Source organism: Entelurus aequoreus, linkage group LG08 (assembly GCF_033978785.1).
Source record: "Entelurus aequoreus isolate RoL-2023_Sb linkage group LG08, RoL_Eaeq_v1.1, whole genome shotgun sequence".
NCBI lineage: Eukaryota > Metazoa > Chordata > Actinopteri > Syngnathiformes > Syngnathidae > Entelurus > Entelurus aequoreus.
The window spans coordinates 43,697,306-43,711,755 of record NC_084738.1 but is presented as its reverse complement, the minus strand read 5'-3'; the positions used below and the strand labels follow the sequence as shown (position 1 = coordinate 43,711,755).

The following is a 14,450-nucleotide window of genomic DNA, read 5'->3' as shown; positions in this document are numbered from 1 at the left end:
ATTTTCCATGCCAACAAAGCAAGTATGCCTGAGAGAAAACGCTCAAACGTAAAGTAAGGATCCACTTTCTCAAAATGCTCTAGCTCAATGCTAATTTACATTGGATTTGCCATAGACATGCTACCAATTAGCAATAATGATTTTACATCCAACACCTCCAAATATGGTAATGAAAACTACAACTAAAATGCATGATACAGTCAAACAGCTAATGTCTAATAAATACAATACTTAGGGCCTGATCTACTAAGATCCAAATATCATGTGCTAAACAGCTTGTGCTAACAATCAGCGTGTACTATTTGTGGGCGTGTTGCGTTGGAGCTACTAAGCTATGTCTATACTAAGCCGGATACCCCTTAAACAAATAATTATTTAGCCTAAGCCCCATTTCAGCCATACTAAACCATCGTTTAAGGTAACCCTCCACAGACAATTTTTTACACGGTTAAGTGCGCCGTGTATTTCTTGAATCTCCGGCTCTTAGCTTTGTATGGACTAATTGATCGTTTACAAACTGAGTTCGGAGAGGAAGTGAAGTCAGAAAGACCGCGCCCACACAGGAAGTGACGTCAGAAAGCACGCGCCACAGCCAGCCTCGTAACAACCGGAGCTAACCACTGGAAAGATGGAGGCGAGTCATCCAGACATGCCCGTGTTTCTCATTCTTCTACATGTACAGACGCTTGTGGAAATCATACATGAATACCTTAAGTGAATGAAACGCGCAATTGCAGCTATTTCGGATACAACACAACTCAGACGGCAAGAGAATCAGGTCCGCTGTGATTCTACTTACAAAAAAAACGTTGTCCATTTGTCGAAGGAGAGACAACGAGAATGCGGGCTCCTGTGGATGTGATAAAAAAGGTAGCGTGTGCTTTGTATTACCTGGCCGTCGAGTGAAGACTAACTACGGAAAACATTGAATGCATTTGGACTGGCAAAGTAAACTGTATCAGTTATTGTCCGCCATGTACGTCGCAGACTCAACGTCTAGGTCCAGAGTTTATAAAGTCACCAAAAAGGAATGGACAATGAAGGTGAAGGCAAAAGAGTGAGGAGTGTCCTGACCAGATATCTAGATCCCTAGATTGCTTGTTGTAGAATGTTCTTTATCACATTGTTTACTTTTATGTGTCCATTAAAGATTTGATTAATGTATGATGGCTCAGATGTGATTCACTACAATAGGGCCCCACAGCACACTGGAAAACAGATAATTGAAATACCACAACACGGGATATTGTTCAGATAAATTACATTTAATTTAAGAACTTGCACACAAAGCAACACTGGAGGTGACTATGCGTATTAGGTCGCATTGCGCCAGCGGACGGAGGGGGGAGGGGGTCTTAAACGACCATTGTGTGTGTGTGTGAATAAGGATAAGGTTAGGTGGGATTTACCCTGGATAACCGTAGAAGGGGCCTAAGACTGTGTGCAATTGAAAAGTGGTGCATCTGCGCAGTTTTCACCTTGAAGACACTCTATTTGGATCCTTTACGACAAATTCCTGTTATCATGTTCCCACACAGCAAAAACACTCCGCGGCGGATCCCCCGCGCAGGTATCGCGCTTTCCAGAACGGAACCGCGAAACGGACCCGCATCGGCGTCCATTTGCACTCAGGAACGTATCCGCCACGGCGGCAGGTAGCGGATCCACCGTGGCGGCGCGCTGAATGCGCTCCGCACCCATGATCAAAGCCTTATTTCCGCGGCGGGTGCGCCGTGACGGCGCGCTACATCCGCTCCGCACCCATGATCAAAGCCTAACCTCCCGCCGCGGACCAGCAACGGACTCATAAAAACCCTGGCTCATCTGGCCGTTTTGGACCCCTTTATCTTATTTTCAAAATCCCTTCTGTTCTTGCTGTAGGATAAAATAGGAAACTACAAAATTCACTAAGCCCTACTACAGACCCGTCTCCGCTCGGGATGGTTCCTGCTGGCCCCACTATGGACTGGACTTTCGCTGATGTGTTGGACTTTCACAATATTATGTCAGACCCACTCGACATCCATTGCTTTCGGTCTCTCCTAGGGTTTCTCATAGTCAATAACATTGACGTCCCACTGGGGTGAGTTTTCCTTGCCCGTATGTGGGCTCTGTACCGAGGATGTCGTTGTGGCTTGTACAGCCCTTTGAGACACTTGTGATTTAGGGCTATATAAATAAACATTGATTGATTGATTGATACAGCAATATAGGCTTACATATGCATTGCCTTGTATTTTTAAACTAACAATATTGTCAATAGGAAGAAACAGAAAATGGTCAATTCACTCTATAAAGTAAATATATATAATATATATTTAAAAAGTAAATATACATATTTAATCTATTAGGCTACAACTTCAAGGAAACGCTGCTCCATGCACAGCTAACATATCAGAAAATGAATAACTGGTGAATGACAAGAAGTCCAATAAAAGGTTGTTTATTTATACATATACATCTCTATTCCTCCTGAGGAGGTGGAAGCGGGACTCGTCTCCTCGTTGCCCGATCCCCCGCCAAGTTGAACCACCTGATGGCGTGTTTGGTGACCTCGGCGTCCGTGGCTGACCTTGTCAACACATTTTTACTCACAGCACCTGTAATCAAACAAGATTACAAGACAGATACGTTTATGTTTATGGTAGGAAGCATCCAAAGCCAAGTATGCTTACACAATACAAAATATGTGATAAGTATTAAGGAGATTACATTTGAAAAAAAAAACATGACTTAAAGTTACTGGAGGTGGTTAAAATAAGATGCGTAAACTATGACCCAGCGGCAGCATGTTGATGGCGGAGTAGAGCACGTCTGAAACTGAAGCTCCCCTGTTCATGCTCTAAAAAACTGTAAGCTACTTGGATTTCTGCCATAACTTTTTCTTTTATGAACAACGATTTCCTTATTTTTTGCACATCCGTCATAAAAGTTTGATGAAAAAGGCAACAATGGAGTCAGGATCGTCCTCGTCTCAAACACCTGTCGTCACTGAGTCCTATCTTGAGACTTTACTCAGGAAATTTTTTAATGAGGCTGAGGATAGATCCCAAAAGCGATTTCAGCGATTGGAGGATCAACTTGGCTCAATTCACGATACTTTATCCAAGCACGCTGCCGACATAGAATCTGTCCGCAATGAAGTGTCTTCCATTGAAACACGTGTCCAGAGCAATGAGGACGCTATGCTCAATTTCACCAGCAAGCTCACGAAGATTGAGAAAAAAATGATAGATCTCGAGGACAGAAGCAGGAGGGATAACATCAGAATAATCAATATTAAAGAAGGCGAAGAAGGAAATAACGCGCTGTCTTACCTGTCCGCCAACATCCCCAAGTGGTCCCCTGCCTTGGCTGCAAATCCTCCGGAGCTCATGCGGGCTCATCGCATCGGCCCCCCGCGCCAATCTCCCCGTCCCAGGGCGATGATTGTGAAGTGTCTGCGGTACACGGATAGGGACCGCATCTTGAAGGAGGCTAGGAAAGTTCCTCTTCAGCTCTCTGGGAACTCCGTTCGTTTTGCCCCGGATTACAGTGACGCGACGGCCAAGCTGAGACGAGCCTGCTATTCCACTATGTACAGCGCTCGAAAAGCTGGCTTTGAAGCCTTTCTCATCTATCCAGCAACAATCAAACTATCCAAAGGCTCCCAACAACACTTTTTTGACAATTCAGCAGAGGCCGAAAAGTTCATCTCTGCAGCCTCGTAAACTCCACTGAACTTGGGGGTACCCACACAGAGACATGGACATACGACACTTGGTAAGACTATTTTTGTTTGATTTTCTTCAGTGAGACTTTTTCATCGTTGTGCTTCTGTGCTGGAGACAGGCATGGATCTGTTTACTTCCTGAGTCGTTGACGCGTCATGTTGCCACGTGACTGTTTTTCTTTTTCTGTTTTTTCTTTTTTTTACTAAACCACAATATTATTTTGTATTCATAGAAGATATATAAGAGTTTTATTGTTTGCTTTTTCTGTTTGTTATCCGAACCTAATTACGAAAATGGTGTGATGAATGGGAATTATTTAGGAAACAATTTCTTTGCATTTTGAAGTTGTTCCATATTAAATATGTGATACTTACCACGCCTCATACATATATGATATATATGTATGTATATATGTATATATATATATATATATATATATATATATATATATATATATATATATATATATATATATATATATATATATATATATATATGTATGTGTATGTGTATGTGTATATATATATATATATATATATTTTTTTTTTTTTTGTTGTTGTTAATATTACTTCTTTAGTTTTTTACTTTTGCGATTGGATATTTAGAAGCTCTTGGGGGGAGCTTTTTGTTTTTTTGTTTTTCCATGTTTATTTTATTGCCTGCTGTGTGTGAGTGTATGTTTTTGTGTGTGTGGATGAGAGGTTGTTTATGTGTTTACTTGAATGGTCCAGTTGTTGTGTGCATGTTTGTGTTGTGTGTCTGTGGCCCACAGTCCTTGACCATATGCCCTCTTCTCTTGTTTATGTTTCATGAACAGAGGAATTATTTATCTGACCATGATCACACCCCCTCTTCTTCTTTTCATGACTCTGAAATAACTCTGTATGCATAGTTTTGATAGTGAATTTTCCTCTGAAATAGAGGAGAATGAAGACATGATAAACTCCCACAATTTGGAATCGATCAGTTTCTCAGACCACATCAACTACAAATCACAAAGATTTATGAGCGAAATGGATCCAGATAGAAATGCTCCTCAAAACACCAACAATGATTGTTTATATTATACTGACGTCACATTTGATAAAACATTTATGCAAGATAATAACATATCTCTAGTACATTTTAATAGCAGGAGTCTATACTCTCATTTTGATGATATCCAGGACTATTTGAATCAATTCAAATCTCCATTTAATATTATAGGTGTTTCAGAGACATGGATGAATGAGAATACAAGTAATGAGTTTGAATTAAATGGGTATGAAATGTTTTGTACCAACCGTAAAAATAAGAGAGGAGGAGGTGTGGCTCTGTATGTGGACAAAAATATCAGCTGTAGTATTGTCAATGATATGTGTTTAGCTGTTGAGGAACTCTTCGAATGCGTCACTGTGGAATTATCATTTTCAAATAGGAAACACATTATTGTAAGCTGCGTTTATAGGACACCAGGATCCCACTTGAAAATATTTAATGAATGGATGGAAAAATTATTTAAGACAAACAAAAAATATATAGTATGTGGTGACTTTAATATCAACCTTTTGAATCCTAATAAACACAAACACACAGCAGAATTTATTGACACCATGTTCTCCATGGGCTTATTCCCATTGATCACACGACCCACAAGAATCACAACACACAGCACCACACTTATTGACAACATATTTTGTAACATTGTAGAACAGACTGTAACTGGAGGCTTGTTAGTGAGTGACGTCAGTGATCATTTACCAGTGTTCATGGTGTACAATATTAACTGCAAAACATCCAAACCTGTAAATAGTGACTATTATCAAAGAACCACAACAGAACGATCATTAACAGCACTTAAGAATGATTTAGCGAAACAAAACTGGGATTCTGTTTTTCAAACGTCAGATATAAATGCAGCTTATAATTTATTTCATGACATTTTTTTCTCACTTTATGATACACACTGCCCCATCAAAAAATGCACTATAACTAACTCCACAAAAACTCCATGGATAACCAAAGGGCTTGCAAACGCTTGCAAAAAGAAAAAATATTTATATAGGACTTTTTGTAGGCATCAAACCATAGAAACAGAACAAAAGTACAAAACATATAAAAATAAATTAACTAGCATATTAAGAGCAAGCAGAAAAGAATACACCACCAAACTATCAATCCAAAAGAAAAATGATATAAAGGGAATTTGGAAGGTATTAAATACAATTATTGGGCATGGTTCAAACAGTCCTTGTTATCCAGAGCTTTTTGTTGAGAACGACCAAATCATAAGTGACAAGAAGATGATTACTAATGGTTTTAATATGTTTTTTGTTAATATTGGGCCTGAGCTGGCAAAAAAAATCCCAATAAATGATGAACAGCCCACGGAATTTATTGAAAAAAATCCTTACTCGATGTTCCTTACTCCGACTGTCGAAAAGGAAGTATTGGAGGTTATTCAGAAGAGCAAGAACAAAACATCACGTGACATTTATGACCTCGACATGAGGACTGTCCGGAATGTAGCGGAAGAAATCATCAAACCATTCACATACATCTGCAATTTATGTTTTCAACTTGGACAATTTCCTTCACAAATGAAACTCTCAAAAGTCATCCCCATCTTCAAATCTGGAGACAAACACCTCTTCACAAATTACCGGCCCGTCTCCCTTCTGCCACAGTTGTCAAAAATATTGGAAAAATTATTTGATAATAGACTTTGTGGCTTCATTGAAAAGCACACATTATTATCTGATTGTCAATATGGGTTCCGTCAAAATAGGTAAACTTCATTAGCTTTAAGTGATTTAATAGAAAACATTACTAATGGTATTGAGAAGAATACATTTGTTATAGGAATTTTTATTGACCTGCAAAAGGCTTTCGATACCATTGACCACCAGATTTTGGTAAATAAACTGGAAAACTATGGCATAAGGGGAGTGGCAGGGAATTGGCTGAAGAGCTACTTGAATGAGAGACAGCAGATTGTTCAGATCGACCAATACCAATCTACACTCATGAACATAACCTGTGGAGTCCCCCAGGGGTCCATACTAGGACCCACACTATTTATAATGTATATCAATGAAATATGTAAAGTATCAACACTGCTGGAGTTCATCCTCTTTGCTGACGATACAACCATTACATGTGCAGGTGACGACATGAAGCAACTTCTGGCCTCTGTAACTGAGGAGATGATAAAGTTAAAAACTTGGTTTAATACCAACAAATTGTCTCTGAATGTAAAGAAGACCAAAATCATGCTCTTTAGCAATCGAAAAAGTAATATACCCATCAGGATTGTTATTGATGATACACCAATAGATTATGTTCAACAAAATTCATTCTTAGGAGTGGTAATAGATGAAAATATATCATGGAAGCCTCATATAAGTTACTTGAGGACAAAGGTTGCTAAATGTGTTGGAATGATGAGGAGATCATGTCATTTATTGAACACCAATGCTCTGCTGTTATTGTACCATTCATTTAATATGTCGTATTTAAATTATTGTGTTGAAGTCTGGGGAAATTGTTATAAATCCCATCTACAGCCTTTAGTCACTCTGCAGAAAAAGGCCATTAGGATTGTGTCCAATGTTCACTACAGACATCATTGAAATCCACTATTCATGGAGTTAAAGCAACTTAAACTGCACGATGTCATCAAATTTAAAACTGCTCAAATTATGTTTAGGGCATCCCAAAACTCTCTACCATCCAATATACAGAACCTATTCCAGGATAGAGATGCTCACCATAGGTACAGACTAAGAGGAAACAACAAATTATATTTGCCTACATTTAGAACAACTTTAAAGTCTATGTGCATTTCAGTGCGTGGATTCAGTCTGTGGAACAACTTAGGGGAAGAGTTAAAAACGTGTTCTAACATGATTCAATTTAAAAGACTGTTTAAAAAAGAAGTACTGAAGAAGTACGAGGAGGAAAGAGAGTGATGCCCTCAGCACAGAGCGATGGGAGAGAGGTGTATGGTCAGAGAGTGTTTGGGCCTATGTATGTGTGTGTGTGTGTGTGTGTGTGTGTGTGTGTGTGTGTGTGTGTGTGTGTGTGTGTGTGTGTGTGTGTTTGTTTTGTCTCGTCTTGTCTTGTATCAAAGTAACAGTAGTACTATTGAATTGTTAGTGTACAGGAGCTTTTCTTGTTTTTGTTTGTATAGTATTGTTCTTGTATTATATTGTTTATGTTAAATGTGGAATGAGTGAGAGGGGTTGGGATATTATAAGCATCTGCTTCATCCAACCCCTTTTCAAGCCTTGCATAAATGTCTCTGCCAAAATGTAAAAAAACAAAAAAAACAAAACTGTTTTGTTGTACTGTGCAGGTTTGAAATAAATACTTCAATTCAAAAAAAAAAAATTGTGATCAGGGTATAGGTGTGCAAGACATCCAAAATGTTTAAACAATATCGTTATTTGGTTCCTTGATCAGAGTACTTGTTTGGCTCTGTTGGATGATGGCGGCGGGGGGTTGGGGGTGGGGGGCATAAATAAATATCCATAACTCAACTTTGGGAGGTTGACATTGTTTTCTTATTATATTTGTACTATCATTCTATGTTTGTATTCGTGTAGGCCAGGGGTGTCCAAAGTGTGGCCCGGGGGCCATTTGCGGCCTGCAGGTCATTTTTTAACGGCCCCAGGGCACATTTTAAAAAAATATGATCGAAATAAATAAAAAACATTAAAAGTGGTATTTAAAGAGCAAACAGGTGAAATGTAACAAGAAAATGTAGCAATGTTTACTCTAATCACACAAAGCTGCCATGTAGGCTGTTTCTTTCTTTAAAAAATAATAATGAATCAAGATCAATGTCATTATGAATTATTGACCTATTCAAGGCTTAAGAAGTTTACCTTCGCAATCAGCTGGTCTTGGTTGTGCTTAATAGTTTCCAGCAGGCTAAGGATCTGGATTACCTCAGGCGCTGTTGACAAACAGCAGTATAAAATTAACATGTTTCAGTGTTTATCCTCATTACTCATAATCCTGACATTAGCCATTGACCTTAGTTAATGACAAAAGTTATTGACAAAGTTTGAAGAAAATATGTGATTGCTTGTGAATTTGAATTTTTTCCAAAATTTGTGGCACAGAATGACCATCCGGTATTTGTCAGTTATTGCTCACCAGAGCAGGAAATGTTGTCGGCCATTCTTTCCCCTCGCCATGTTGGCCTGTAGGCCAGGCTGGATCCAGGCTCCTCTGTCTGCCACATGTTGAGGGCTGCTGGTGAGGGGGGTGGAGGGAGTCGAGGAGGGACTGCCGTTCCTAGTGAGGTGGGCATTGTGAGAGAGCCATCAGTTAACCATGACTGGTAATACCCAAGGGGCCTATCTATACACTAATATTTCAGAGATCAGTCCCTACCTTGTGTAACTCTCTGCATGTTTAATGCAGGTGCTGGTGAAGGCATATGAATGCGTCCTTCCCCATGGTGAGGTGCTAAGGGAGATACATTGGTATTAAATGGTTGAGATCTGTTAACCATGGTTACTGGATGCTGAGATATTATTTTGGAGATCAGTCTTTACCTAGAAAGTTATCTCCAGTTGAGGAGTCGAGTTGACAAGTACTCATGACTCTTGCTGGCACTCGGTGAGACGGTGGAGCTGGGAGAAGGGATACAAGGAGAGGGGAATATCTTTAGCACTAAGAATGTTAACCATATCTTTAATATTAATGTGGTGGTTTTGTTGTTTTCAATGTTAAGAGATTATTCCTTACTCTGCCTGTGCAATTGGCTTGCCAACCCCAGAGATGTGAGGTCACTATTTCCCGGGTCTTCTTCGCTATCATCTGAGTCCCCGAGACGATGGCTGTTGGGTAACCATATCATTAGGATTATTGCAATACCAAAATTGCAAAATATACATATAGTACAAGCATCTCTGGTCTATTTTTGAATGCTACCGGAAATAACCTTCCTATTACTGTAGAAACATGACAAAAACAAGACGGAACACACTTACACTGGCTTCCTGTTCCTTTTTTCTGGCAGCTCCTCGTTCTCTGCCTCAGATTGCAGGTCTGAGGTGTTGCAGCCCTTTCCATATTGTTGCATTATTTTTAATGCGTCTTTGTAGTTGTCTAAAATTGAATATGTTAAAATGAACATGAGTTTCAAATTAGCTGTAGAGCTGAACAGAATATTATTATTATTGATGATGATAAATCAGGTCTCTCTCTTACAAGAGACCTGTTCAGAACATAGACACAATAGGTTATTCCAAGCATAAAGAGAAGCAACTATGACGTTATTTTTAAACAAGAAGATTATGAATTTGCATACCACAAGTTCGGACAACAGAAACGTCAAATCTTGGCCAGTTTGGCTCATGCTGCACCTCATTTAAAGCGGCCCTTTCAATTCTGTCGGTGTTTTTATAGCTGGGCCAGAAAACCATCCTATCATCATACCATCCACTTGGGACAACCGCAATGTCCCTGTTCATTATAAATTTAATCAGATGAAAAGGCACCCTTAATGTAGAAAGAAAGAAAAGGGGTATTTATTCATCGTCAAAGGAACAACGTGGACAAAAGCATGCACAGGTGTTAGTGTATACAAATAAGCAAGTAAGATGAGCTGAGATTTTACCTGAATGGTGCCCCAAGGTGGTAAGAACTATAAGAAAGGTAAAAGTACAGGTCATAATAGTCAGAACTTCAGCTCAATCGTAAAGTAGGGTTTGAAATTATGGGTGTAGTGTATACAGAGATCAGTCCCTACCTTGTGTAACTCTCTGCATGTTTAATGCATGTGCTGGTGAAGGCATATGAATACATCCTTCCCCATGGTGAGGTGCTAAGGGAGATAAATTGGTATTAAATGGTTGTGATCTGTTAACCATGGTTACTGGATGCTGAGATATTATTTTGGAGACCAGTCTTTACCTAGAAAGTTATCTCCAGTTGAGGAGTCGAGTTGACAAGTACTCATGACTCTTGCTGGCACTCGGCGAGACGGTGGAGCTGGGAGAAGGGATACAAGGAGAGGGGAATATCTTTAGCACTAAGAATGTTAACCATATCTTTAATATTAATGTGGTGGTTTCGTCTACAACGCTAAATATATCCTGTGGTGTACCTCAGGGATCAATATAGGACCTAAATTATTCAATGTCTAGATAAATTACATTTGTAAAGTTACAAAATATTTAAAGTTAGTATTATTTGCGGATGATACAACAGCGTTTTGTTCAGAAGAGAACACACAGAAGATAATACAAATAATAACAGAAGAAATTAACAAATTAAAAAGATGTTTTGACAAAAACAGACTATATTTGAATCTCAGTAAAACTAAAATAATGCTATTTGGTAACAGTAGAAAAGAAAGTCAAACACAAATACAAATAGACGGAATAGAAATTGAAAGAGTAAATGAAACCACATTTCTAGGTATAATGATTGATGATAAATTGAACTGGAAATCTCAAGTAAAAAATATACAACATAAAGTAGCAAGAAACACGTCAATAATGAATAAAGCAAAACATGTTCTAGACAAAAAATCACTTCATATTCTCTACTGTTCACTAGTGTTACATATCTGAGTTATTGTGTAGAAATATGGGGAAATAATTACAAAAGTACACTTCATTCATTAACAGTGTTACAAAAAAGATCAGTTAGAATAATATATAATGTTGGATATAGAGAACACACAAATCCTTTATTTATTGAATCAAAGATACTGAAATTCCACGACATAGTGAATTTGCAAACAGCTAAAATTATAAACAAAGCAAACTATAACCTGCTACCCAAGAATATACAACAATTCTTCTCAAAAAAAGAGGAGAAAAATAATCTTAGAGAGAAATGTAATTTAAAACATTTGTACGCACGTACAACACTTAAGACATTCAGTATATCAGTATGTGGAATTAAATTATGGAATGCATTAAGCAAAGCAATCAAACAATGTACTAATATGATCAATTATTTATGCTTACATGTGGGAATAATAATAATAATAGTAAATAAAATAATAATAATAAAAAAAGGTAAATAAAGCATAAAATAGTCTCTAATAAATTAATTAAATAAAAAACAGCATATAAAATATATACATCAGCAAATAACAAAAATATAGATCAAGAAAAAGGATCCTTAATATGTGCAGCAATTTTTCCCACTCACATCACCTCATTTTATATTTTTTTCTACAATTAACTATGCCAAAAAACACATAGACATGCCTTTTTTTTTGTAATGGAAACAAAAACAACATGGCGTCACACACAGCTAGTCCACAGTAAACAGGATCTCGAGCTCCACTAAAGAACAAAGAAAGAAATAATACACACTCATATTAATGGCAAAGAACGGCTGTTTCCACTCCGTTAACGTTACGTTGTTGACTAACGCAGTAACGTTAGTGACCTGGGCCTAAACAACACTGACAATAAAGTAATACGCTTTCGTTTCAAGCAGTTAGAAATATGTGGAATATCGTAGCATGTAACCTACACACATTCACAGCGTCTAACAAAAGATGGCCTAAGTTAACTGTATTGAACTTTTTACTCACCGGCTTCACGCGGGAAACTTTCACATTCTGGAGTCGGGGTCCCCCGGAACACAAAACACAGATAAAAGACAATTTTACAATAGCACGGCGAAAAAATGACCGTCGTTGTGTGGGTTTTTTGACGAATAACACTCTTTTCCACTTTTCTTCGCTCGGGCCTCACCTACCGCGTGCAGCCATTTTGAAATTTCTGGATACGTGACGTCAGACGCACGTCCCCATGCAAAGCATTCTGGGAGGCGGCGCTGGAAATAAAATAGCCTTTTTTTACAGAATATAAAGTTTTACTGCTAGTCCTAATATCAAACAACGTCATTACAATCATACATAAATGATGATGGAAACACAAAGGCTGATCTTTACTGCGAATGTAGCAATAAATCAATAAATCTATACTTACGTTCGTGTTCCAGCAAAGAAAGTCCAGAGATATTGGCTCATGCGCGTACACGCTAGTAGGCGCGTCCACGTCTGCGGGTGCAGACATTGGTCGGCTCAGCGCGCGTAGGCGGAGCCTATAACTCTAGGCGGCGCGCGCCGGTTTAGTTTGTTGCGTCCGCGTATGCGAATCAGACACGAGTCCGCTCAGGATCAGCTGTCTGACCGTACAATTTTCAGAGGCGGAGCTGTATCCTCTAGGCGGAGCCAAAACGAATGTGACAGTAACGCGGGTTGGGCGACTTGAAGGCGGATCCGTATAGCAGTCTTCTGCTGTGTGGGTTCCTTCCTGTGGCGTTTTGCTAAGTTTTTAAACATGCAGCACGTCTATGAACAACTTTTTCTGAGCTTTTTAGAAGCAGTCCTTCGGTGCATTACAATGGAAACCACTTTTCTTTTTTTTTTGTGTTGGCTGAAGGTGCGCTCATGGAAGAGGCTGGCACTAACTGCAAGTGTGTGCTGCTGACGCAAGAAAATGCATATTGCAAGAAGTTTTTCAAGTTTTCTTTATTGGCACCCAGCAATAAAATGGTCGTGCAGACGGTAACTCATCGTCAAAGCAGAATGAGATAACATACCCAAAAGCATAAATACAATAAAAAACACAAACAATCAACAGTACAAGCACACTATGGGGCAGTAAAATACATCTCCTATTCAACCAATAAAAGTATCGCAATAAGGGGCTCTGATACAATACATTTTATAAAATCCCCATGTGCTAGCCTTGTTTAAAGGGAAACTGCACTTTTTTTTGGAATTTTCCTTATTGTTCACAATCCTTATGAGAGACAAGAAGACAAAAGTTAGGTTTTTTTGCAGTCCAACATGTAAAAATGTGGCTTGTTCTAGGTGGCTAGCAATGCAGCCAATGGGAGCAATCAATTCTGCCTCTAAATAACTTTAAAAATACATTCAAAAACCGTCAATAATACTTCATTTACATTCTGTAACCTGTGCAATAATCAAGCTGTAGAAACGTTGTTATTGTAAGAGCGAACACTGAGGAACTCTTTTTCCAGCGGATTAACACATTAGCTGTAAAATCGATCTACGGCAAAAGATAAGCTAACTTCTGCGTCAGCACCCAAATCACGTTTGAGTTTGTAATGCACAACACAATGCAATAAGACACAAAATCTGTACTTACTGTGAAACATGAACAATCATATTACAGTATCTGTAAAATATTAGCATATATTTCATGTTTTGTTTGTGCACAGCTCGCTTGACAGCGTATGTATTTGTAATAATACGCATGACATGCTGCATATATCATGATCAATATTAAAGGCCTACTGAAATGATTTTTTTTTTATTCAAACGGGGATAACAGATCCATTCTATGTGTCATATTTGATCATTTCGCGATATTGCCATATTTTTGCTGAAAGGATTTAGTAGAGAACAACGACGATAAAGTTCGCAACTTTTGGTCGCTGATAAAAAAAAAAGCCTTGCCTGTACCGGAAGTAGCGTGAAGTCACAGGAGGAAGGGCTGCTCACATTTTCCAATTGTTTACAATGCAGTGAGAGAGATCCGGACCGAGAAAGTGACGATTACCCCATTAATTTGAGCGAGGATGAAAGATTTGTGGATGAGGAACCTGAGAGTGAAGGACTAGCGTGCAGTGCAGGACGTATCTTTTTTTTCGCTCTGACCGTAACTTAGGTACAAGGGCTCATTGGATTCCACACTTTCTCCTTTTTCTATTGTGGATCACGGATTTGTATTTTAAACCACCTCG

The 14,450-nt window shown here is 38.7% G+C and overlaps 1 protein-coding gene across 10 annotated transcripts; it reads right to left on the bottom strand.

Annotated features, from left to right (window-relative positions):
* Positions 1–2,427: 2,427 nt before the first annotated feature.
* LOC133655905 (uncharacterized) lies at positions 2,428–12,683 on the bottom strand. Of its 10 annotated transcripts, XM_062056521.1 has the most exons (14): positions 12,432–12,683; positions 12,265–12,291; positions 11,933–12,010; positions 10,623–10,700; positions 10,459–10,533; positions 10,327–10,353; positions 10,018–10,208; positions 9,698–9,815; positions 9,453–9,544; positions 9,260–9,337; positions 9,096–9,170; positions 8,856–8,996; positions 8,582–8,652; positions 2,428–3,440 (listed from the first exon to the last, which is right to left on the bottom strand). In XM_062056521.1, exons 5-14 carry the CDS (start codon positions 10,512–10,514, stop codon positions 3,102–3,104), a joined length of 1,188 nt encoding a protein of 395 aa, XP_061912505.1. In that variant the 5' UTR covers positions 10,515–10,533; positions 10,623–10,700; positions 11,933–12,010; positions 12,265–12,291; positions 12,432–12,683; the 3' UTR covers positions 2,428–3,101. The 10 variants fall into 10 exon arrangements, with proteins under 10 accessions (XP_061912505.1, XP_061912504.1, XP_061912506.1 ...); XM_062056520.1 differs by having other exon boundaries at positions 12,265–12,683; XM_062056522.1 differs by lacking the exon at positions 11,933–12,010 and having other exon boundaries at positions 2,428–2,600; positions 3,318–3,440; positions 12,265–12,683.
* Positions 12,684–14,450: the final 1,767 nt, after the last annotated feature.